Genomic DNA, 25,860 nt, shown 5'->3' with positions numbered 1-25,860 from the left:
ATCTATAGCTATAAATTTCCCCTTAGCACTGCTTCTGCTCTGTCCCATAAGTTTTGTTACATTGTGTTTTTATTTTCATTTGTCTGTAAGTATATTCAGTTTCCCTTGCTATTTCTTCTTTGAGCCATTGTTTAAACTGTGTTGATTTCAACAATTTTGTGAGTTTTCCACTTTTGTTTGTTATTGATTTCTAAATTCATTCTGTTGTGGTTAGAGAAGATACTTTGTATCATATCTACCTTCTTAAATCTATTGAGACTTAATGGGTGCCTAACACATACTCTGTTCTGGAAAATGTCCCATGTGCACTTGAAAAGAATACATATGCTGTTTTTGTTGGGTAGAGTGTTCCCTATATGTCTGTTAGGTCCAGGTGGCTTATTGTGTTGTCTAAGAAGCATGGTTTTAAGAAGAAATTTTCAGTTGAAACATAAAACAGAAAGTTAAAATTGAAGGAGGAAGAGATACCACAGATGATATACACCTTGTTTTCATGGGAGTAACCATAATGAAGGGAGCCTGAACTCTTCTAGCAATGTCTGAGGGGAGTGACTGCAAGGCCCAAACCATGTGGATGGGTGATATAGTGCCAAAAGCCTCAGTCATACTTGCAAATCCAATCTAAAGTATTCTCAGGGCACCTGGGTGGTTTAGCCGGTTAGGCCTCCAACTTCAGCTCAGGTCATGATCTCACGGTTTGTGAGTCCAAGCCCAGCATCAGGCTGTTTGCTCTCAGCACACAGTCCGCTTTGGATCCTCTGTCCCCCTCTCTGCCCCTCTTCTGCTAGCATTCTCTCTCTCTCTCTCTCTCTCTCAAAAATAAATAAAACATTTTTTGAATTAAAAAAAAATAAAGTCTTCTCAACAACTTTGTACCTATAATAAAATTCTAATTGATAAAGATAAAATCTCAGATCTCAGACCCACGAATATTACAGTTAGTGACCTTACTTCACTCTAATGCCCTGCCTTCATGAATCCTCCTATTGTCTTCCAACAAGCGGCTACCTAACTTCTGTTTGAATACTTGCCATGATAGGGAATTCGCTATTTTACAAAACAGTATGGTCCATATTTATACACCATTGTTAGCCAGAAGGTCTTCCTTATTCTGGGGCAAATTCACCTTTTCTGTAACATTCACATACTTGGTCCTAGATAGACTTTTATGTCCATCCAAAATAGACTTATATAAACATTTTCATATAACAGCCTTTTGCAGTCAATTATCATGTACATATACCCTCTAGGTTAAATATCAAGAGTTTCTTCAGTGGCTCCGTATGTGACAAGGTTTTATGCTCATTATCATCCTGGTTATTCTTAAACTTCCCAGTAGCCAAGCTAAGCCTGTTCCCATGTCCATAAAACAAGGATGGATGCTAATGCCTATGGTTCTAAACTAATCAAAATGAATTAATCTCTGTGAAAGTTGTTTACACATTAAAACATTTTGTAAAGGTGAAATACTATTCAAGCGTATCTGCTTCTGGAAAGGCAACTTGGCAAAACATAGTAGATACTTGCAACTCAAATGTAATCCAAGGACTTGCAACATTGGTCTTACCTGGAAGCTTGTTAAAAATAATTTCAGGCCTATCCCATAAGTATTAAATCCATATCTTCACTTTTAAGAAGATCTCTAAGGGAAGGGAAGCAAAAATAATATAAAATCAGGGAGGGGGACAAAACATAAGAGACTCATAAATATAAAGAATAAAGAGAAGGTTGCTGGAGGGGTTGTGGGAGGGGGAAGGGCTAAATGGGTAAGGGGCATTAAGGAAGACACTTGCTGGGATGAGCACTGGGTGTTATACATAAGGGATGAATCACTAGAATCTACTCCTGAAATCAATGTTGCACTATTTGCTAGCTACCTTGAATGTAAGTAAATAAATAAATAAATAAATAAATATTTTTAAAATGCTGCTATACGTATAAAGGTATTGCCATACTGAAAAGTGAAAAATCAAATTGGAAATTATACTTAGGGTGCCATTCCACTTTTGTGGAATGTGTGTATATGTGTATACATACAAATATCTGGAAAGATACACCAAAGTGTCCACGTTGGTTATAATTATCTCTATACAGAGGGCTTAGGGATAATTTTAACTGCTTTTAATTTATCCATGTTTGCTACTTTGCTAATGACCATTGGTCACATCCATTATAAAAAGGAATTTTATACTATGTGTATGATATGTGTAAGTATATAATGGTGTTACGGTGAAGATCATTACCCTGGACCTCAAAATATAAGCCTCTTGCTTAATTTCAGAACTCCTAACAAAGACCTGAGTTTCAGGTTGCAAAATGCTGAAGGAGTGAGAAGCTCCTCCCACTCCTCACAGCCTCCTCCAACTAGAACACTTCTGACTGCTTCCCAGCCCACAACCAACATAAAAAAACCATTGTGTCAAGGAGACAGCACCAAAAGGCAAAACGAAGGTAAGGGTAATCACAGCTGGGGATAGTAGCTGAAAAGGAAAAGTTCAGCACGCTAAATTATGTCATGAAACTTGGCTCCTATACCTAGTGCTATATTATTAAATTGTTTGGCATTGTTAAATGGGTTGCTTTTAAATACTAGACAAACTCTGTAGCCAAGTCTGGGAAAACAACTTGGTTTCTTACCAGGAAGGGGACGAGGAGTCTGGGATTTGACTAATGAGGAATTTTATTCAATTAGTGCTGCTTAGTATATTGCCAGTGCTACTGCGTTATTGAAAGCTGATTACTGACCACACTGCAAGGACTCTCTTACCAGTGAAGCAGCATTGATTGATCAATTCCTCGACAGGAGACCATGGCAAAGAAGGTGGCAGTGATTGGAGCTGGAGTCAGCGGCCTGGTCTCACTGAAGTGCTGTGTGGATGAGGGACTGGAACCCACTTGCTTTGAGCGGACTGAAGATATTGGAGGGCTGTGGAGGTTCAAAGTAAGTGACATCTTTTTTTTTTCTCTTGAGCAGACTCTACTGCTTTCGCAGAGTAAATCACAGCTGCAGAGGGGCCTTGTTGAGGGATCTCCTAAGCGACTTTGATCAGACCTATTTCATGCAGCTACACAGGAGCTATAGAAATAGGCTGTCGTCTCTCCCAGGTCATGACTCTCCTAACCCAGATGGCCAACCCAGGCACATAAAGGACCTTTTCTTATGGATCCTGCAACTGTCTGGCAGCCCGCGTTCTAGTGATTCTCAAAGCAACGTACTAATGTTGGAGGACATTTTACAAAATAGAAGTGACAGGAATTCTTTTCAAGAGGCCACGTCTATTCCAAACACTGAGCAAGTGCTTTTTCAGAGTGTGCTGACTTTCCTTTTCTCTGACAAATCATGTCTGTTTGCTTAGCATTACTGATGACACTCTAGGGTAACTTCTGGGAAACGCTTTAAAGGTATTATTAAACACATTCATTGAGTTCATTCTATTAGCCAGACCTAAATACGGATAATGCTCTCCACTCATCAGAATTTATATAAAATTTAAACAGATACATAGATAGACAACTGCAGAGATTCATAATTATCCCTTCCCACAGTGTTTTGATTTTAAATACTAGCTTGCCACCTCCTCAGTGTGAGATCTTGAGCAAGCTCTTGGCATCCCTGTGTCTTAGCCTTCTCAGCTGTATAATGGGGATAATAATATAAAAGTGTAATCACTCCACAGTGCTGTTTTGAAGATTAAGGGAGATAATTTATGTAAAGAAATTAGAGCACAATAAATGTCAGCTCCAATAGCTACATATTTTACAGACAACCAAACAGAAACTGAGGGAGATTAAGTAACTTGATCATGGTCACATAGCTGGAATTGGCATTCAAACCCAGGTCTCTATGACTTCTAAACAGGCTAGCCCCCTACTTATAACCATGCCCTAACTTGCATTTTTTTCTCAGAAAGTTTAAACAGAAGTGCTAGCTCAGAACTCCTGTGCAACAACTTTAGGATTGTGTATCAGGTGCATCTAAGTGAGGGAGTGAACAGTTGCGAACACTCTAAACAGAAGCAAAAGGTTTGAATACACTCAAAGCAGACTTCAAGGTGCAGTTGGGTGGCTCAGTCAGTTGAGCGACCAACTCTTGATTTTGGCTCAGGTCATGATCCCAGGGTCATGGGATCAAGCTCCACATCTGGCTCCATGCTGAGCATGGAGCCTGCTTAAAATTCTCTCTCTCTCTCTCTCTCTCTCTCTCTCTCTCTCTCTCTGCCCCTCTTTCCGGCTTGCTCTCTCTCTCTCAAATAAAAATAAATAAAAATAGGGGCACCTGGGTGTCTCAGCCGGTTTAGCGTCCGACTTCAGCTCAGGTCATGATCTCACGGTTTGTGAGTTCAAGCCCCACGTTGGGCTCTGTGCTGACAGCTCAGAGCCTGAAGCCTACTTCCCTTTCTGTGTCTCCTCCTCTATCTGCCCCTCCCATGCTCATGCTCCATCTGTCCCTGTCTCTCAATAATAAATAAATGTTAAATTTTTTTTTTAAAAATAAAAGCAGACTCTGACATTAGCAGAGACCATCAAAAGGACTCTGCCTACAAGGTGACCAATTAGGGGGAAGGCACAGACATCTAGCACATGTGCTTTGCGAGTTCGAACTGAATTTTATGCCAAAGTGGATTTTTTAACCTGGGGCTTCTCAAATGTGTATGACTATAAGACATACCTAGAGGGTTTTTTAAAGATACTTAACACCAACCCAGACTTATTAAACCAAAATCTTCTGAGGAGGGGAATCTGTTTTTAACAGGAGTCTCCAATGAGTCTTACGATGAGACAAATTTAGCCAGCAAATTGCACAAATACCAGATACAAATCTGTTCATTCAACTATGCAAACATAATCAGAGCTAATGATGGAGATATTGATCCTTATATAGGACAGGTAACTTGCAGAGAGGAAACTGGAAAAACAGTTTGAATCACATTCATTTCTTACTAACAACTGGTCATTAGAAACAGCTTTTCCTGGGGCACCCAGGTGGCTCAGTTGGTTGAGCGCCAGACTCTTGATTTCGCTCAGGTCATGATCCCAGGGTCATGATCCAGGGTAATGGGATCGAGCCCCGTGTTGAGGCCCGTGTCGAGATCCATGCTGAACGTGGAGCCTGCTTAATATTCTGTCTCTCCATCCTTCTGCTGCTTTCCCCCCCAACTCTAAGATGATTAAAGAAAAAAAAAAAAGAAACATTATAGCTTTTCCTGAGAGGGTGATATAATAAGGTGGTCATTCCTGTCTTAACCAAAGATGTATTATTTTTGTTGACTCTAGGTTCACTCTAGGTTCCATTTGGGTGCCCTGCCCGGGAGATTTTTAATCTAAAGAATAAATGTGAAGTTATAACAAATTTATTATTAAATATAAATTTGTCAGTGTCTTATTACCTGATTTGGGACTTAATATCTAAAAGCCAAATGTCCAGGGGTGCCTGGGCAGCTCAGTCGGTTAAGTGATCGCCTCTTGACTTTGGCTCAGGTAATGATCTCATGGGTTCGTGAGTTCAAGCCCTGCATCTTGTTCTGTGTCGATGGTGCAGAGCCTGCTTTGGATTCTGTCTCCCACTCTTTCTGCCCTTCCCCTGCTTGCTCTCTCTCTCTCTCTCTCTCTCTTTCAAAATAAACAAAAAATAAACTTTAAAAAAAATTAAAAAGCCAAATGTCCCTTATTTGATTATCATCAATTTGGTGATAGAAGCCGTAAGAGTTATTTTTACGTGGTCTGTCAAAAATATGACTTGATGAATTCCAGGAAGGTTTCTTCCTGCCCCCAAATACTTTTCCTGCTGTCCTAATCCCAGTTGCCAGTGTTTAACATTTCAGAATTAGAGATACCTTCCTATGGGTTAGAAAAGAAAAATTAGATTAAAATTTGAGTTAATTAAACCTCATTAGATATAAAATGGTGAAGTATATAAGTTCCTGAAACCTTTAACAATATCACATTTCAAACCTCTCAAAACTATGTCCAATAGAGAAACAAACAATTTTCTCAACCCAAAGAAGACAAGTAATCTCCCTGCAGTGTTAAATATACAGTATGCAAAATATCCCAAGTGGCCAATGAGGCCGCGTGAGGGTCTTGATTACCAACAGACTGATTGCCAAAGGGAGGAGGCACCGAAAAGGATGCTGGGAGCTACTGCACCCACTCCCGAGGAAGCTTCACCTCTTCGCTACTCTACCATCAAGAATCAATTTTGAAAATAGTTATTCATTAATTTCTATATTTACACATAGTCCTTCTAAGATCACCTAACATATTTAGTGCTGACAAGTTAAAACAAAATTTAAGAATCATTGCCCCATGCCCTGCTCAGAAGGTGCTGGATTTTTCCAGAAGGTTCTCCAGCACCCCTTAGTGGCAGCTTTGCAACATGGGCGGGGTGCGTCATGAACCTATTTTTAGCACTTTTCCAGCAATGGAAAAGTACTTTCCATGCATCATCTTATTTTTTTTCTTCATAATACTCCTAAAAAGCAGTGTCAGGGAGCAAGAATTCCTGTCCCCTCAAAAGTCCTTCTAACTGGACTAAGCATCAAATTGACATAAGACAAACTAACAGGAGAAAATCAAAGTTAATAGATGTTCCTGAGGAATTCACATAGACATAGAAATTCCAAACACAGGGAAAATGAGGTATATACGTCATTCTAAAATAAGGAGAAGCGGGTAGGTTCTGGGACTTTAAAGGAAAGGAATGTCCTTCACACGGCAATAAGAATGGATGCTTGCTCTGTCATTCAGATGGGTCACTCACATAAAATTTATCTCTGTTAATAACCCTTATTCTGGGAAAGACCCTCAGTTTAGATTCTTGTGTACGGTAAAGGGAGGACAAAAGTTTCTCTTGAGCCCATAAGGTCTTAAGTGCCTTCAGTTCAAAATAGTCCACATGCCCAAGTGGCATGTTTTGGGGGGAAGAGGGTCTGTCCTGAGATCCTTCAGTAGGTATTATGATTATCCTCATGGACATATCAAGAAGAAGCTGAGTTTTGGAATGAACAATTTCTCCAGGGGAACATAGGTAGTGGGAAAGGCACAAAAATGAAGGTCTATAAGATTTCTGAGCCTGCGCACTTAATAATCTTACTGAGGTGTCAAGAGAGGAAAGCATGATCTGCCTTTAGCCACTAACCTTCTCTGCCTCCTTCATTGTTCCTAATACCAGCGTTCACAGGAAAGTTACCAACATATATCGCATTTTTGTTTGTTTGTTTTATATTTGGTTATAAATGGATCTTTTCCCAGCTACAAAATACTCAATTGTTTTAATCTTCATATAATACTCTCTAAATGTCTCTCCATCCTTCCTCTAGATTCAATCTGAAATACCAGTTTCTCTCTTAAAATGTGACTCACACAAGATCCAATATTCCAAACCAATTTATTTTTCCAACATATATATATTTTCAGAACCAAAGAGGTGCTTGGCACTGCTTTAGACAATGGGGATAAATCCCCTTGAAGAATTTATAATCAACTGGTCTAACAATTGCCCAGCATGACTTATGTTTCAGTAGGCCTGGACGGTCTACCTTTGCTAAAATAATTTAATGCTGCATTAGCTTTTTCTGCATTTGCAAAATTAAAGCTATCATTCATATAATTATTTTGATAGGGATTATCTCATTTTATACTCACAATACTCTCCAACATTATTTGTTATTAATTTCAACTTAAATATAAGAAAACCAAGGGTAAGTGGCTTTCCCATAGTGACTAAATAAATAGTAGGTGTTAGATCTTAGAACTAGCCACGATATTGAGATTAAATACATATAGGCTCTCCATCATGCTTTGTCTCACATAACTCCAATCATTTAGACTGAGCTTAGGATCAATCAAAGTTCTGGATCTTTTCTATTTGAAGCACTGATGATCCAGGTCACTATTATTCTACCCTTATGAAACTGAATTGTTTTTTTTTTTTTATGTTTACTTATTTTTGAGAGAGAGAGAGAGAAAGATCATGAGTGGAAAGGGGCAGAGAGAGAAGAAGACACAGAATCCAAAGCAGACTCCAGGCTCTGAGCCGTCAGCACAGAGCCCGACGTGGGGCTTGAACTCACGAACCGCGAGGTCATGACCTAAGCCGAAGTCAGACACACAACCGAGCCACCCAGGTGCCCCTGAAACTGAATTGTTAATTCTACTTATAGGAGTTCACATTTGGGCATGTCCAACTGGATTTAGTTGGTTTTATCTTTGGTCAAGAAATATTCATTTGAAATTTCAATTCTGTCTATTCTTACTCAGCTCTTTCGGTTCTCTACTTTGGGTATACGCAAATTTGATCACCTGTATTTGTCTCCATCAATGTTTTTGACTTAAATGTTAAAAATAGGAAGATAAAAATATGAAACAGACACTTGGGACATCACCAAATGGAACTTCCCAGGTGGCACCATCTATCTCTATACTGCACTCCTATCTTTCCTGTGCACCACAAACTCTCTTTTGTGTCGATTGGCTTATTCTTTTTAACAGCACATTCTGTGCACTTGAAGTTTAACATTATACAAGACTAATGTAGGGGCAGAAAAGTTTTCCCTTCTTCCCTTCCAGGTTCTTTGGCTGGTCTAATAATTTAATTGATCTATGACAGGGTAACAGGTCTAATAATTTAATTGCTATATGACAGAGTAACAGGGGGAAAAGAAATAAATATTTAATAACATGTATATATCTTGTATACCTGGGAGAGACTCAGGAAAACTGAGTAACTCCCCGAAATGGCCATCACCTTAAAGACCACCTTTAGCTAAAGACATGAGAAGATGTTGAGGGTAGGGAGTCAGTTCCAGGAGGTAACCCAGGAAAAGCAGTAGAGTGAGGTTGTTGTGTAGATTTAAGCCATTGCCTTCTTCTTTGATAAGAGTTTCTAGAGACTGACTCATCCCCTTCATCTTGGCACAGCGAGAGAGACACCCTTATGCAAGCAAGAGATTTCCCTTATGCAAGTAAATACCTCTCACAGAAAGGTAACTTCTACTGTTTTCAAGGCCTACCTATGTCTGCTGTTTCTTAAAAAATAACCAGTTTAAAATAATCCCCCTGCCAAACAGACATAGTCGAGGGTGGCAAACTCTGCTCCTCTTTGCTGGTTTAGAACGAACAGCCATTTCCTCTCCAGAAGAGATAACCGCCTTCCCTTTGTTTTACTTCCAGGCATTCTCTTAGGTAAGCTTATCCCAAGAATCTATTGCAGCATAATTCAATATAACTTGGGTTTTTGTACCTTGCTGCCCAATTAATGCAAATTTATTAATAACCAAATTTAACATGTTAGATATTTGTAACTCTCCAGGCAGTGAAATACAAAATACTATGGATGGGTCTCAATTAAGTCTGTTCACCAGTAGTTCAAGATATATATTGGTTAACTTGCCACAATATTTTTAAAGTAATGTTTACGTGTGAAGAAAGGAAAAAAGTTTACAGCGTACGACTAGCAAAACCAAGTACTCATTCCCACTATACCACTAACTGTCCATTTTACTATCATTAAGCCCTATTTGCAGTGATGGTAAAATGCTTCTAGTTAACATTACATATTCTTTCATTCTTTCACCAAACCTATTAGCTCATCTTGCACCATGCATGTCCCCAGCATATACTAGGTACCGTTAACCTTAAAAACTGACAGTCATTTTATCAACAAAAGACAGATTTATTGAGGAATAGAAGAGAATCGCAGTCTGGGACAAACAAGCTGTAGCAAAACTGTGTGCAATCCAGGGAACAAAGTAAAGGAATGCTTTTTAAAGGAGAAAACGGTAAGTTGGGAAGGCTGTTATAAACTAAAAGCCCATTGGAATAAACTTGGGGTTTGAGGTATGGTGGCTTCTCATTGGCTGAGCTGTTGTCGAGGACGGGGTGGGGGGCGGGGGGGAGGTGAGGAAAGAGTCTCTTCCTCCAAATGGAAGAATAAAGTAGTGTCCATATGAAAGGTCAAATCCATCTCTTCCTGTTGGGTCTGCAATTGACTATGAGTGGTAGGGCCAAAACTTCCCAACTCCATTTTAGTGACATTTACTGTTACTAATTTTCACAGTACTAAACAGGCACAAATGCACAGTCCCTGCAGGCTAAGGGCTCATATTCAGAAGAGGAAATACTAAAGCAAATCCATATCAGAGTGCAATTTTATAAGGGCCGTTACTCTAAGTGTTATGGAAAGCACAGAACATCATGCAGTAGAGAATAGGGCAAGCTTCCTACACGACGAGATGCTTTCATTTGTATTGACAATAAGCAGAGATCAGGCCTGTGTTCTAGGCAGCGTTCTAGGCAGAGTAAATGGCATGTGCAAAGGAGCTTGAGAAACCTGACACACTTAGAGAAGATAAAGTCACGTGATGCAGCTAGAACAAAGGAGGCAGGTGGGTGAATAGAAATTGATGAAGCTGGAGAGAATAGTCAGGGTCTCATCATGAAGAACGTGTGTCCCATTCCAACAAGTATACTTTTTACCGTGAAGGCAGTAAAGAAAGTAGGCAATATTGGAGTCAGGGAGTTTAAATGGGGGTCACTGGGGCGCCTGGGTGGCGCAGTCGGTTAAGCGTCTGACTTCAGCCAGGTCACGATCTCGCGGTCCGTGAGTTCGAGCCCCGCGTCGGGCTCTGGGCTGATGGCTCAGAGCCTGGAGCCTGTTTCCGATTCTGTGTCTCCCTCTCTCTCTGCCCCTCCCCCATTCATGCTCTGTCTCTCTCTGTCCCAAAAATAAATAAACGTTGGAAAAAAAATAAATAAATAAATGGGGGTCACTATCAGTGAGCAAAGCCAGAGATCTAGGGAGGTACCAACCTAATAGAGGGATAGCAGAATGCAGTAGCGATCTAATAAAGATGGTGGCTCCCAACATTCATGTGCATAAGAATCAGCTGGGGAGCACTTTTTTTATATAAGTTTATTTATTTTGAGACAGAGGGAGAGAGAGAGCATGAGCAGGGGAGAAGAGAGAGAGGGAGAGAATCCCAAGCAGGCTCCTTGCTGTCAGCACAGAGCCCAATTTGGGGCTCCAACTCACAAACCATGAGGTCATGACCCTAGCAGAAACCAAGAGTCCAACACTTAAGGGACTGAGCCACCCAGGCACCCCAGCTGGGGAAGCATGTCTTAAATACACATGAATGGACCCAAACCAGACCTGCTCAGAGTTTATGTTTTTCAAAGTTCTCCTGAAATCTTATCATGCAATAATCCATGAATGGCATTTGGGAACCACAATTTTTCCCCTAACTGTAGGACAAGAACATAAAAATAGTTTCAGTTGTACTTATTTCAAGCAATGGAACAGATAGCTATAAGTTCCATCGGAAAGAGTGAAAATTTGGAGAGTGGTAGAAATTTTTTAAGAAATACAATTTTATTATTTCCAACTGCTTAGAGCAACTAGCCAAGAGAACAAATATTTACTGGTCGAGGTCAATATGCTAATGTATCACAATGAAAATGACTAATTTATAAGTGTTTGTAACTCACATTTATAATAAGTTGAATCTATTTTCACTGTATAAGTTTGCTCCCTTTAGTAGGTTAAATATTACCATTATAATCTTCCTTAAACTTAGTTTTTGCAACCTTTTTATTCTTACACAGTGGAAGATAAACTTCAGTCTAATCTATGATCAAAATATCATAAATTCTAAATCAGTGCTCTCTGAACTAATTTTATTTTGCTATATAGTCTTCTGACATTCAGAAAATTCTACATTAGGAAAATACTTCATCATATGACCATTTCTCTTAGGTAAATCGTAGCAAATTCTATCTGCTAGGAAATTCAGACTATCAGTATTTGTGCTTAAATATCATTTTTAGGTACTATTTCTATTTTAAATAAATATGAGTTACACTTATATGTTTTGAAAGCTGTGTCTCCCTGTCTTTGTCTTGGCTGAGAGGAAAGCTTCTCATCTTATTCTGTCTCCATCCTTCCATCCTCAGAGCCCAAATATCTATCTATCTATAGATAGATAGATAGATAATTTTTTTTAATTTATATCCAAGTTAGTTGGCATATAGTGCAACAATGATTTGAGGGGTAGATTTTTTTTTAATTTTTTTTTTACATTTATTTATTTTTGAGACAGAGACAGAGCATGAACAGGGGAGGGGCAGAGAGAGAGGGGGACACAGAATGGGAAGCAGGCTCCAGGCTCTGAGCCATCAGCCCAGAGCCTGATGCGGGGCTCGAACTCACGGACCGCGAGATCATGACCTGAGCTGAAGTCGGACGCTTAACTGACTGAGCCACCCAGGCGCCCCGAGGAATAGATTGCTTAATGTCCCTACCCATTTAGCCCATCACCCCCTCACAACCTATCCAGCAACCTTCTGCTCCCTATATTTAAGAGTCTCATGTTTTGTCCCCCTCCCTGTTTTTGTATTATTTTTGCTTCCCTTCCCCTATGTGCATCTGTTTTGTATATATTAAAGTCCTCATATGAGTGAAGTCATATGATATTTGTCTTTCTCTAATTCAATTAGCATAATACCCTCTAGTTCCATCCATGTAGTTGCAAATGGCAAGATTTCATTCTTTTTGATTGCCTACTACTACTCCATTGTATATATATGCCACATCTTTATCCATTCATCTGTTGATGGACACTTGGGCTCTTGCCATACTCTGGCTATTGTCAATAGCACTGCTATAAACATTGTGGTGCATGTGCCCCATCAAAACAGCACACCTGTGTCCTTTGGATAAATACCTAATAGTGCAATTGCTGGGTGATAGGGTAGTTCTATTTTTAATTTTTTGAGGAACCTCCATACTGTTTTCCATAGTGGCTGTACCAGTTTGCATTCCCACCAGCAGTGCCAAAGAGATCCTCTTCCTCTGCATCCTCGCCAACATCTGTTATTGCCTTTGTTGTTCGTGTTACCCACTCTGACAGGTGTGAGGTGGTATCTCATTGTGATTTTAATTTCTATTTCCCTGATGATGAGTGAAGTTGAGCATCTTTTCATGTGTCGGCTGGCCATCTGAATGTCTTCTTTGGAGAAGTGTCTATTCATGTCTTTTGCCCATTTCTTCACTGGATTATTTGTTTTTTGGGTGTTGAGTTTCATAAGTTCTTTATTGACTTTGAATACTAACCCTTTATCTGATATGTCGTTTGCAAATATCTTCTCCCATTCCGTCAGTTGCCTTTTAGTTTTGCTGATTGTCTCCTTCACTGTGCAGAAGCTTTTTATTTTGATGAGGTCCCCGTAGTTCATTTTTGCTTTTGTTTCCCTTGCCTCCAGAGATGTGTTGAGTAAGAAGTTGCTGCGGCAGAGGTCAAAGAGGTTTTTGCCACTTTCTCCTCCAGGATTTTGATGGCTTCCTGTCTTATGTTTAGGTCTCTCATCCATTTTGAGTTTATTTTTGTGTATGGTTTAAGAAAGTGGTCCAGGTTCATTTTTCTGCATGTTGCTGTCCAGTTTTCCCAGCACCACTTGCTGAAGAGACTGTCTTTATTCCATTGGATATTCTTTCCTGCTTTGTCCAAGATTACTAGTTGGCCATACGTTTGTGGGTCCATTTCTGGGTTCTCTATTCTGTTCCATTGATCTGATTGTCTGTTTTTGTGCCACCAAATGCCTTTTTATTCAATGTAATAACAAGCTCCCTGGAGACAGAAACTCTGTGTCCTGTTTGCATTTAGTCCCTAACTCAAAGCTCAGGGCCTGGACAGGAGAGATACTTGATATGTATTTGTTTATTAATAAGAATCATTCTCCCTTCTCAACCATCAGCAAAGGGTTTTACCCAGATTCATCTAAACACATAGACATCTGCTTCAGCCAACACAGGAGGAAGCCAACATAGAAACAAAGCTTTTTTTTAACAGCTGTATACCAATCAACCATAATAAAGATTATTACTTGATCTTCAGGGAAAAACTTGTGATGTCATCATTGATTGCTGACAATTGCTGACACCAGTAGAACTCCCAGAGGAGAGTCTTGCCCTGGCTCTGAAACTTCTGTAGCGGTTCAGACATCACAAGCAGTCCTTCTCATGACTCCAGAGCCCCTTAAAATTGACCTGACGGGGCGCCTGGGTGGTGCAGTCGGTTAGGCGTCCGACTTCAGCCAGGTCACGATCTCACGGTCCGTGAGTTCGAGCCCCGCGTCAGGCTCTGGGCTGATGGCTCGGAGCCTGGAGCCTGTTTCCGATTCTGTGTCTCCCTCTCTCTCTGCCCCTCCCCCGTTCATGCTCTGTCTCTCTCTGTCCCAAAAATAAAAAAAAAAACGTTGAAAAAAAAAAATGACCTGACGGAGGAGCCAACCACATTTGAAAGCCACTGTATTGGCACATGAAAAAACCAGCATGTTGGCTACACTATAACAATCTTAGTTTAGTTTTTTCAAGAGTCAAACTAGTCAAACTATGACTAGTTTAGTAAGATTAATCCTCATGACCTATAATAATAACAATCGAGGCAGACATGTGTTGGGCACTTATTTAGAGACAGGCATTATGCTAAGCACTTTACCTAATCTCAGCCTGATAACAATTGATCAGTGTTGGAATTATTAATGAACCCCATTTTACAGAAGAAAATGAGGAAACTGACTTACGTAACTTGCCCATGGCTAAAAAGCCATTAAAGGTGGTAGAATCAGGCCATCAATCCAGTTTGACTTCAGAGCTCTCACATTTCCTCTGTGCCACTTATAAAATTATCTGATCTTGAGGAAAAAATAATTGGTATCTCTTTGCTTCACGAAATACAGTTGACCCTTGAACATCATGGGGGTTGGGGCACTGACTCCCACACAGTCAAAAATCGGTGTATAAATTTTGGCTCCTCCTTTGAGGCACCCAGGTGGCTCAGTCAGTTAAGCATCCCACTCTTGATTTTGGCTCAGTTTATGATCTCACGGGTTCCTGAGTTCAAGCCCCACATCAGGCTCCTTGCACTGACAGTGCAGAGCCTACTCGGGATTCTCCTTCTCTCCTCTCTCTGCCCCTCCAGTATACACAGTCTCCCTTAAAATAAATAAATAAACTTTAAAACAAAATTTTTGGCTGCCCTAGAACATAACTACTAATAGCCTACTATTGACCAGAAGCCTTACTGATAACATAAACAGTCGATTAACACATATCTTGTATGTTGTATGTATTATATACTATATCCTTACACTAAAGCAAGCTAAAGAAAAGAAAATATTAAGAAAATCGTAAGTACTGTACTATAAAACACCTATGTATAAATGGAGCCATGCAGTTCAAACCTATGTTGTTCAAGGGTCAACTACATTTCCAAGTTTGAGAATTTGGCTGGATAAGAAAGTCAGACATTTAGTCTTACCAAGGACATTGTACTTGACCATGCTGAAACACCCAGAAATATCAGTTTGACCCTAGTCGTATACAATTTGAAGCTAGTGTTTGAAAATTAAAATGATTTATTGATCCAGAGTTCAGGGTCGTTGTATCCTTGTGTATGAGGCAGAAACCACTTCATATTCTAACGCAAACTCCCTTGACATTCAAGCACTTACATACAGTTAACATCACACCAAACTGTAATCACCTAGAAAGCTGGCTGACCCTAAACTGACTAGCTTTTATCAAGCCATTTGAAACTGAAATAACGGTACAATCTGAGCCTTGATTCCAGACTAGGAAAGGTAAACACATTGTTCACATTCAAAAAGGCATTTGGCTCCTGACCTATAGTAGGCATGAATGGTTGGATGGATGGATGGATGGATGGATGGATGGATGGATGGATGGATAAGGAGAGATAGAAGGAATGCATGAGGGAGATGGATCCTCAGAAACGTAGACTTAGTTAGCAAGTATTCTACATACCACTCTTAAATGACATGATCTGAGCACAAACATTGTTTTACCTTTGGTAACTCATATTCGTACTGATAATCCTGAAATTAGGACACAGTGAGGCCCAACGCATATAAAGAGCTTTGCTGATAAAAGAGGAAAGGTCCCACAGTTTATTCTTCTTTAAGTCTTTGAAATCAAATCCAACCTCTTGTGCAGAAAACTCAGGTGTGATGGTGAGTGTGCCTGTGTCGGTTATCTTGCTGTTAGAAAAGCTACCCTCAGTGCCTTTCATGTACTGCGGTGAATGGGGAGTTTTAACCAACAGCTTTGCTGAAGCTTGTAGCTTCCTTAATAACACAGACAATAACAACACTGTTGATCATCCAGTAGCTGCCCATTTTATAGATGAGAAGACTGAACCTCACTGCACTGACTGGTCCGGGCCACACAGTCTAAAGAGAGACGGATTCAAAGCCGTGTCTAACTCCAACAACCAGATTCCTTCAGCTAGTCCAGGCTGCCTCTTTCAGTGCTGCCAAAGATTTAAGGAGGCTGGATCTAAAGGTTTGGCAGGAAAGTAACAATTCTTCATGAATAATGATGAGAGAGAAACATGCACAACTGAGTTATTATGGTGGCAGGATTAGAGTTCAATATTTACTTTCCTTTATTTACTATTCTGTGGAAACGACAGAGTGCTGTTTCTGTATCACTGAGTAATCTATTCCAATTAATTCACGAGTTCCTGCAACTTTTCCATTTCATTACATTGCACCCTAACGTTGCATCATAATAACAACTACTGTTTGCCTGAATTATGCCTTAGTCTGCAGAAGCATTAATTGAGGAGTTCCTGGGTGGCACCATTTAAATTTTCTTGAGCAACCCTCTTTGATAACATGCCGATTTCAGGGACATTGAATCACCACACTTAGCTCTTACATAATTTAACATAAAGAACATTATCAGTATGCACAGCGCTTAGAGGAAACTATAAACTCAACCATAGCATGTGCTGTCTGCGGTTTTACCAAAGTATAGTGGCTAAGATTTAGATTCAAGTCGAAGATGTGATGGATGCTAATGCTGTTCACTTTTAGCACTTGAGGAAGGTTGGTTTCCATAAAGCATAAAATGAAAGTGGGGCATTCAAACTAAGATGTGAAAACTACCTGCTCCCAGAAGTATTCATTTTAGGTACAATTCTCCAGAATACTTCCTCACCAGTATCCCAGAGTTTGTTGGTTCCTAAAGAGGTGGAAGGTGGAGATAGGCTCTCCAGAGGGAGTTCCGGAATAGGGCTAATTGTCACAATGGCTGGCATTAAGCAGGTAGAGAGGTGCCCAATATCCTGCAATGTGCCAAAACGAGGGTTGTCCCCACCTCCTATCCACCAGGGGCAATAGCCCCTCCAGTGAACAACACTGGAGGACCCCAATGAGGCCCTCTCACACGGGATGATGGAACATATAAGCCGCACCTCAGCACCCAGACACTGTAGTCCCTCTACAGCAGTGAAAGACGATCACATAACCCAAGGGTTAGACTCGGAAAAAGAGTAAAACACCAAGGGATCGTTTTAAACGCAACATGATTATCACTTTTTTTTAATTTTCTTCTTTAGGAAAATGTTGAAGATGGCCGAGCGAGTATCTATCAATCTGTCATCAGCAACACCAGCAAAGAAATGTCCTGTTTCAGTGACTTTCCAATGCCTGAAGACTTTCCAAACTTCCTGCACAATTCTAAGCTCCTGGAATATTTCAGGATTTTTGCCAGAAAGTTTGATCTTCTAAAATATATTCAGTTCCAGGTATTGTATTTTGGGGGGAATGGCTTTCTCCACATGGGTTCAGCTCACATTTAAATAGAGAAGTTACTCTGGTAATTAAGAAAAAGTGAAGAAAACAAAATATTTCAATCCAATTCTTTGCTGAAAGATAAGAGCAAGATAGAAAGCCCAAAAGGTAGTGTCACTAACCCCGATATTATAGATTACATGCACATTAGCAGAAGAGGAAAATCACCTGTTAAAACTAAGGATTTGAATAATGATGATATTGACCATGAAACTGCACTTAAGCTAATATCTATAACCCCTGCAGACCCCTAGCCTCATTTCCCTTGAAAGAATAGAAGAAGAAAATCAAACTGCTATTTCATTTTTGGATCTGCTCTGTAGAAATGGAATTGCTGAGAAATACGTATGAAATAAACTCACAGCTCTCCATTCATTTCATAAGCCTGTAGAAACTATTTTTGGTCTTTTGGGGGGGGAAGGCATGGCACATTCTCTGGCAACATAAGGCTGGTTGGATCATTTTTAGATACAATTAGAACCACCTTTCCTGTGCTCCCTCAAAAACAAATAATCAACAAGAACAATATTCTCACTATACATGCTGGATTTTTATCAATAACCTACACTCTGAAAACTAGTAACTGTGCTTAGGAAACAAAATTAAATTATACCTCTGGATAAATAACTGTGAGTGAGCTTATTTTCTTGTAACACAAGAAAAAAAATCTCATTTTCTCAGTAATTTCATTTTTGTTCCAGGTTTGCATTCTATTAATTTATAGTAGCTGATTGTGGTGGAAATCTATATTTGTAACTACCATGAAAATGTATCTGATGTAGTTTTCCCCAATGCCTGGCAGAACCATCCTATGAACAGATTTTTTTGTACCAGAAGCTTTAATAGGTCTTTGCCCATTTGACTATCAATTTATTTAACAGATATATTGCCCTCTTATGATATCGTTTGTGTTATGTGTTCTTTGAAAGGTCACGTCAAAGTTCCAAGGGAGCTGTTTCTTTTGTTTATTGCATTACTGCTGTTGGATTCCTGGAGATTAGAGAGGGGTTAGGAACACTCATTTCCATTATTAATCTCTTGGTACAAGTCATAAGATATTAGGGCTCCACTCGATCTATAAAAGCTCTGTTGCATTTCTAATAGCCTCCTGAGTTGCACTGAAGGTGTTAGTTCCCAAAGCACATTTTTAGTAGCAATAACCCACAGTGCTTTAGCTAATATACTACCCTAAACTGCAAATCTGAAATCTTTTCTCATAGCCAACAATGCCCAGACATTTTATAATACGTTTGCAAACTTTATACTAATAGTCTATATATTTTCTTAATTGGCACAGCTTCAAAAATTGCCAACCCAGCGTTTTTTTTAAATATCTGAAAATTTGAAAAGCAGGTGTATGGGACTCAAATACTTGTAAGCAAGAGAAGCATGCCATGACTCTAGAAGTAAGAAAAACTTTGTTTCCACTTGACATTGTTTCTTAAACACCAAAGATGTATAACCTTTATGTGCATTTACAAATTCATAGACCTCCAGTGAGCTACATTAAAAAAAAAAAATTAATGGGGGTGACTGAGTGGCTCAGTCGGGTTAAGCATCTGACTCTTGATTTCAGCTCAGGTCATGATCTCATGGCCTGTAAGTTCAAGCCCCACATCAGGCTCTGTGCCGACAGTGCAGAACCTGCTAGGGATTCTCTCTCTCTCTCTCTCTCAAAAATAAACTTAAAAAAAGGATTTCCTATTAAAAAATTAATGAACATAAATTATTTCATCCAAATGAGATCATGAACTATATTGCTAACATGATGTACTCTGTTTTAAAAATAATTAATATGAACAGCTACCATTCATGGGATGCTGACAATGTGCCAGGCACCATGCAAAGTGCTTCACACGAGATGTCTTCTCTAGCACAGATTCTGCACAGAGGTGGACACATAAAAGTTTCTTAATCAATACTGACTGTGCGATCACTTGAACAATAAACAATGTGTTTTGTATCTTGCCCAGAACTTGTCTGTCTCTCTCAAGTCCTTATTCAGTCCTTAACAGACAGGTTCTCACTGCTGAGTCAGGCCTCTTGCACAAAGTTCCATATCCTTGGTAGCTCCCTGCCAAATAAGAATGAGAAGGGGACACTTCGCAGTCTCTGTCTTCAGTGAGTTGAAATGGATTCAAATGGAACCGAGATGGAGTCTGCCCATCCCCACTCCCAGGGTACTACTGAATGAAGCCCCTGTTATGCCAGAGGAACGCTCAATGATGCCTTCTCTGTGTTCGTTCAAGACAACCGTCCTCAGTGTGAGAAAACAACCAGATTTCTCATCCTCTGGCCAATGGGAGGTTGTTACTGAGAGCAACAGCAAGAAGCAAAGCGCTGTCTTTGACGCGGTTATGGTTTGCAGCGGCCATCACATCCTCCCTCACATCCCACTGGACTCCTTTCCAGGTGAGGCCTGCGGGGATTCCCAGCTTTTTGGAGTAGGTCTTGTTGGGGAGGAAAAATTTTCCTCGACCCTTCCACATTCTTTTGGCTAGTCTCAGAGTTAAATTGACAAGACAGACTAAGAGGAAAAAGTTTAATTTAATTATGCATATAGAGACTCCGTAAGAATGTGAGGCCCACAGGCAGTCAGGCAATTGAGGCTTGTGTGCCATTCTGAGCTAAAGAGAAGGGGGCACGGGTTAAGGGCTTCAAAGGGAAGGAAGTCAGTTCACAGGAAGGTGGAAAAGCCTTCTGTTTGATGGCCCATCCAGAAACAATGGGACACAGAGAGGAAGTTTAACAAACAGACTTTGCTAAGTTCCTCCCTGTCTACCTCCCCTAGTTCATATTATACTGTAGTTATCGACAGTGACAGCTCCCTCCCAGGAGCAGGTCCTCTGTCTAAATTCTTTTAGGCAGTCGGGGGAAGTCAAAGGTATTTCTGTTTTAAGGAGGCTTCTGTTCCTTAAGAATTACTAGCTTAAAATAATTCACATGCCAAGGAGGCTCATTTCGAGGTGATGAATTTGGCTGCCCTACAGTGTCCAGGTATTTTATATGCAGATTGGATTGACAGGCAAAATTAGCTACTGCAACGGGACATAATATTAAGATCTGGATAGAGCCAGAAAGATGAAAAGCTCCACACGCCATCTTTGTTCCCATTGACCTCTTTGGGTCTTCATGACACAGGGACTTCGGCCAACTTCCTCCAAAGTCACTAAATCTTCCCTGGGATTTCAGAGAACTTTCACCCAGATTGGTTCTCCATTGGCAAGGCCCTTATCCATGTGCCTACCTTGGCCTTTATCTAGCCTACCAAACCCTGTGACTCTGTTATATCCTTGGAGACTTTTCCTCAGAGCCATGCCTACAGACAGGGATATTGAGGAGATTTCCTGGCAATAAGTGCTCCTACAGGACACTGATGGACACAGAGAGAGTGAAGGAGAGGGATGTAGCCAATGGAACCCCACATCCATCTCTCCTGGTACCTCACAGGCCCTTCTCTCAGAGAGCATACTTCCTTCTCAAGGCCCTCGGGGGAATGTCTAATACAGTGGTTCACAGTCCAGACCTCACACTCAAACCACCTGTGGAGTTTGTAACATCCTAATGACCCCCAAAAGTTCAAATGATATAAGGTAGGCCTAGATCAATTAAGGGTTGCTCAAGTGATTTTAATATACAGCCAGGCATAAGATCTTCTACCCCAAAGCAAACAGAATCACCTGGTGGGCTTTTAAAACCACAATTTGCTAGGCTCCACCTCTGGTATTTCCAACTCAGTAGATACGGTGTCATGAGGCTGAGAATTTGCATTTCCAACAAGTTTCCAGGTTCCAGCTAATGATGCTGGCCAAAGGACCACACTTTGAAAACTAATGATCTAAAGGTTCTTTCAAGCAACCCACGATCAAAGACAAATACTTTAATAAAGTCATATTTTCCTGGGAAAGACAGAGAGAGGCTTGTCTTCAAAAAGGTTTGTCCAGTGAGTTACTGACTTACCGCAATGTAGGAAGCGTCCTTCAATTTCTAGGTGCCTATTTTTAGTTTATTTTCATTTTTGTTTGCTTTTGCAAAATAAGAATGACAAATATTATTCTAATTATTACACAACTACAATAATAGCACTTCACAATATGTCAAATAACATTTAAAAGAATACATGTGTTAAGTGATATTAAAGTATCACTATACAATCCAAAATAGGATAGGGATGGCTCAGTCGATTGAGCGTCTGACTCTGACTCAGGTCATGATCTCACTGTTCATGGATTTGAGCCCTGCATCAGACTGCACTGACAGTGCAAAGCCTGCTTGGGATTCTCTGTCACCCTCTCTCTGCCCCTACCCTGCTCTCTCTTTCTCCCTCTCTCCTTCTCAAAAATAAAAAAATAAACAAACAAAAAAATAGGATAATGGGTAGTGAGAAGCCAGCATTCGACTCTGCTGTATTCATTGAAGCCATTTGTTTATTCTCTAATAAATATATAAGCTGCAGCCTCTGAAATCAACTCTTTTGGTCCTGTGCCATATGCTAGCATTTCTTCTATACTTAATTCTTTGAGTCTGCCAATAGGTCTTGCCATTGCAACCCCCCTAAGAGGGGAAGAGGTAAAATAAATAACTGACCCCAGAAAAGAAAAGCTGAAAATGCACTTTTACTGAAATGTACGTGGTTCATGGATTTCTCTCTTCTACCCCTGAAGGTATTGAGAAGTTCAAAGGCCAGTATTTCCATAGCCGCCAGTACAAGCACCCAGAGGGATTTGAGGGGAAACACATCCTGGTGATTGGACTAGGAAACTCAGCCTCAGATATTGCCGTTGAGCTGAGTAAGAAGGCTGCTCAGGTGGGATGCTCTCTGCTTATCCTGTACCATGGAGGAAGGGAGGAGGGACATATTGGAAAACCCCAGCCACGTAACCAAAAAGCTCCATTACTCATTAATTGGTTGGTCAGTTGGTTCCTACAGTGCGGTATCATAAAAAAAAACCTGGTAGTCAGGAAGCCAAGGTTTACCTCCCAGCCCTGCCATTAATCAGCCATGTAACCCAGAGTAAGTCTTCTTCTCTGAGCCATATATGTGATATATCACCTACACAGTAGATTCCTCCCACAAGGGACAATGCCCTGATTTCAACAGCATTCCTTTTTGCTTACCAGGTTTTTATCAGCACCAGACATGGTTCCTGGGTCATGAGCCGTATCTCCGAAGATGGCTATCCCTGGGACATGGTGTTGCACACCCGGTTTATCTCCATGCTCCGAAATGTCCTGTCACGATTCAAAATATTTCGAAAATGGATGATGGAACAGCATATGAATCGGTGGTTCAACCATGCAGATTATGGCCTTCAGCCTCAAAACAAGTAAAGTCATTTTGCTTTTTCATGATATACTCATTGATAAAGCAAGGGTGTTAGAGGTGCCTCTTGGTAAAGAGCCAAATTGCTAACACAGCATTTCAAACTACAACCTAACAGTATGGGTATTATAGACATTCCAGGATTTGAATTCCAAATTTGTGCTGCATACCTTTTAAAAAGTAAATACTTAAAGAGATGAAATAGAAAATATTATGAACTTTTTTACAGTTGAGTAATATTCCATTGTGTACATATACCACATCTTTTGTATCCATTCATCTGTCAATGGACAATTAGGTTGCTTCCATATTTTGGCTATTGTGAATAATACTGCAATGAACATTGGGTGCATATATTTTTTTTTCAAATTAGTGTTTTCATTTCTTTGGGCAAATACCCAGTAGTGGAATTACTGGATCACATGGTAATTTTATTTTTAATTTTTTGAGGAAATTCCATACTGTTTTCCACCATGGCTGCACCAATTTGCATTCCCACCAACACTGTGTTAGGGTTCCTTTTTCTCCACATTCTCACCAACACTTAGTATTTCTTGTGTTTTTATTTTAGTCATTCTGACAGGTATAAAATGCTATCTCATTGAGGTTCTAATGTGTCTTATGATTAGTGATGTTGAGCATCTTTTCATGCAGCTGTTGGCCATCTATGTCTTTTTTTGGAAAAACATCTTTTCGGGTCTTCTGCCAATTTTTAATTTTTTTTTTTAATGTTTATTTATTTTTTTGGGACAGAGAGAGACAGAGCATGAACGGGGGAGGGGCAGAGAGAGAGGGAGACACAGAATCAGAAACAGGCTCCAGGCTCCGAGCCATCAGCCCAGAGCCTGACGCGGGGCTCGAACTCACGGACCGCGAGATCGTGACCTGGCTGAAGTCGGACGCTCAACCGACTGCGCCACCCAGGCGCCCCTTCTGCCAATTTTTAACTGGATTACTTGGCCATAAAAAAGAATGAAATCTTGGCATTTGCAACAGCATGGATGGACCTAGAGACTATAATGCTAAATGAAATAAGTTAGAGAAAGAAAAATACCATACGATTTCACCCAGGTGTGGAATTTAAGAAAGAAAAACAAACAAACAAAAAAAAATAGACTCTTGAATACAGAGAACAAACTGGTGGTTGCCAGAGGGGAGGTGAGTGGTGGGATGGATGTAATAGCCCAAAGAGATTAGAGTACACTTCTCTTGATGAGCACCGAGAAATGTGTACAATTGTTGAATCACTATATTACACATCTGAAACTAATATAACACTGTATGTTAATTATACTTGGATAATAAATTAAAAAAAGAAAAGGAAATATTAAGAGCTGCTTCAGAAAGCAGAACTAGGATCATAGGAAGAACTTCCTAATACCCAGAGCTGTCCAACATTGGAAAAGGCTCCTTTTGTTGTTGTTGTTGTTGTTTGTTGGCTTTTGTTTGTTTGGTTGGTTTGGTCTGAACCACAGACATTTATTTCTCATAGTACTGGAGGCTGGGAAGTCTAAGATCAAGGTGTCAGCAGATTCGGTTTCTGGTGAGAGCATTCTTCCTGTCCGGCAGACAGCTGCCTCCTCACTGTGTGCTCAAGTGAGGGGGAGAGAAAGAGAGCTGGTTCTTTAATGCCTCTTCTTATGAGGTCTCTAATCCTATTGGATCAGGGCCCCACCCTTATGATCTTATTTTACCTTAATTATCTTTTTTTGTTCTTTTTTTGTTTTCAGGAGTAAACTTCAGTGATTCACCTCTTACATGTAACACCCAGTGCTCATCCCAACAAGTGCCCTCCTTAAGGCCCATCTCCCATTGAGCCCATCCTCCCACCCACCCACCGCTCCTACAGCAATCCTCCCTTTGGTCTCTGTATCTGAGAGTCTCTCATGGTTTGCCTCCCTCTCTGTTTTTATCTTTTCTTTCCCTTCCCCTATGTTCATCTGTTTTCTTTCTTAAATTCCACACATAAGTGAAATCGTATGATATTTTTCTTTCTCTGGCTGACTTATTTCACTTAGCATAATACATTCTAGTTCCATCCACATTGTTGCAAATGGCAAGATTTCATTCTTTCTGATTGTTGAGTAATATTCCATTCTGTATATATACCACATCTTCCTTATCCATTCATAAGTCAATGGACATTTGGGCTCCTTTCATAATTTGGCTATTGTTGATAGCACTGCTATAAACATTGTGGTGCATGTGCCCCTTTGAATCAACGTTTTTGTATCCTTTGGATAAATACCTAGCAGTTCAATTGTTGGATCATAGGGTAGTTCTATTTTTATTTTATTTTTTTTATTACATTTTTTTAATTTATATATGAAATTTATTGTCAAATTGGTTTCCATACAACACCCAGTGCTCATCCCAAAAGGTGCCCTCCTCAGTACCCATCACCCACCCTCTCCTCCCTCCCACCCCCCATCAACCCTCAGTTTGCTCTCAGTTCTCAACAGTCTCTTATGCTTTGGCTCTCTCCCACTCTAACCTCTTTTTTTTTTTTTTCCTTCCCCTCCCCCATGGGTTCCTGTTAAGTTTCTCAGGATCCACATAAGAGTGAAACCATATGGTATCTGTCTTTCTCTGTATGGCCTATTTCACTTAGCATCACACTCTCCAGTTCCATCCACGTTGCTACAAAAGGCCATATTTCATTTTTTCTCATTGCCACGTAGTATTCCATTGTGTATATAAACCACAATTTCTTTATCCATTCATCCGTTGATGGACATTTAGGCTCTTTCCATAATTTGGCTATTGTTGAGAGTGCTGCTATGAACATTGGGGTACAAGTGCCCCTATGCATCAGTACTCCTGTGTCCCTTGGATAAATTCCTAGCAGTGCTATTGCTGGGTCATAGGGTAGGTCTATTTTT

The 25,860-nt window shown here is 40.2% G+C and overlaps 1 protein-coding gene across 4 annotated transcripts in view; it reads left to right on the top strand.

Annotated features, from left to right (window-relative positions):
• The first annotated feature begins 2,331 nt into the window (after positions 1 to 2,331).
• Positions 2,332 to 25,860, top strand: part of FMO2 (flavin containing dimethylaniline monoxygenase 2) — a 36,922-nt gene continuing 13,393 nt past the window's right edge. The window contains exons 1-6 of one of the 4 annotated variants that reach the window (XM_086694416.1): positions 2,332 to 2,451; positions 2,804 to 2,941; positions 17,421 to 17,609; positions 19,905 to 20,067; positions 22,320 to 22,462; positions 22,777 to 22,982. In XM_086694416.1, coding sequence (XP_086550542.1) covers positions 2,810 to 2,941; positions 17,421 to 17,609; positions 19,905 to 20,067; positions 22,320 to 22,462; positions 22,777 to 22,982 — 833 coding nt within the window. In that variant the 5' untranslated portion in view covers positions 2,332 to 2,451; positions 2,804 to 2,809. The other 3 variants (XM_086694415.1, XM_025926335.2, XM_086694417.1) reach the window with 3 other exon arrangements.

Source organism: Puma concolor, chromosome E4 (assembly GCF_028749965.1).
Source record: "Puma concolor isolate L17-30 chromosome E4, mPumCon1.1.hap2, whole genome shotgun sequence".
Classification (NCBI taxonomy): domain Eukaryota; kingdom Metazoa; phylum Chordata; class Mammalia; order Carnivora; family Felidae; genus Puma; species Puma concolor.
This window is presented reverse-complemented; position numbering and strand designations above follow the sequence as displayed.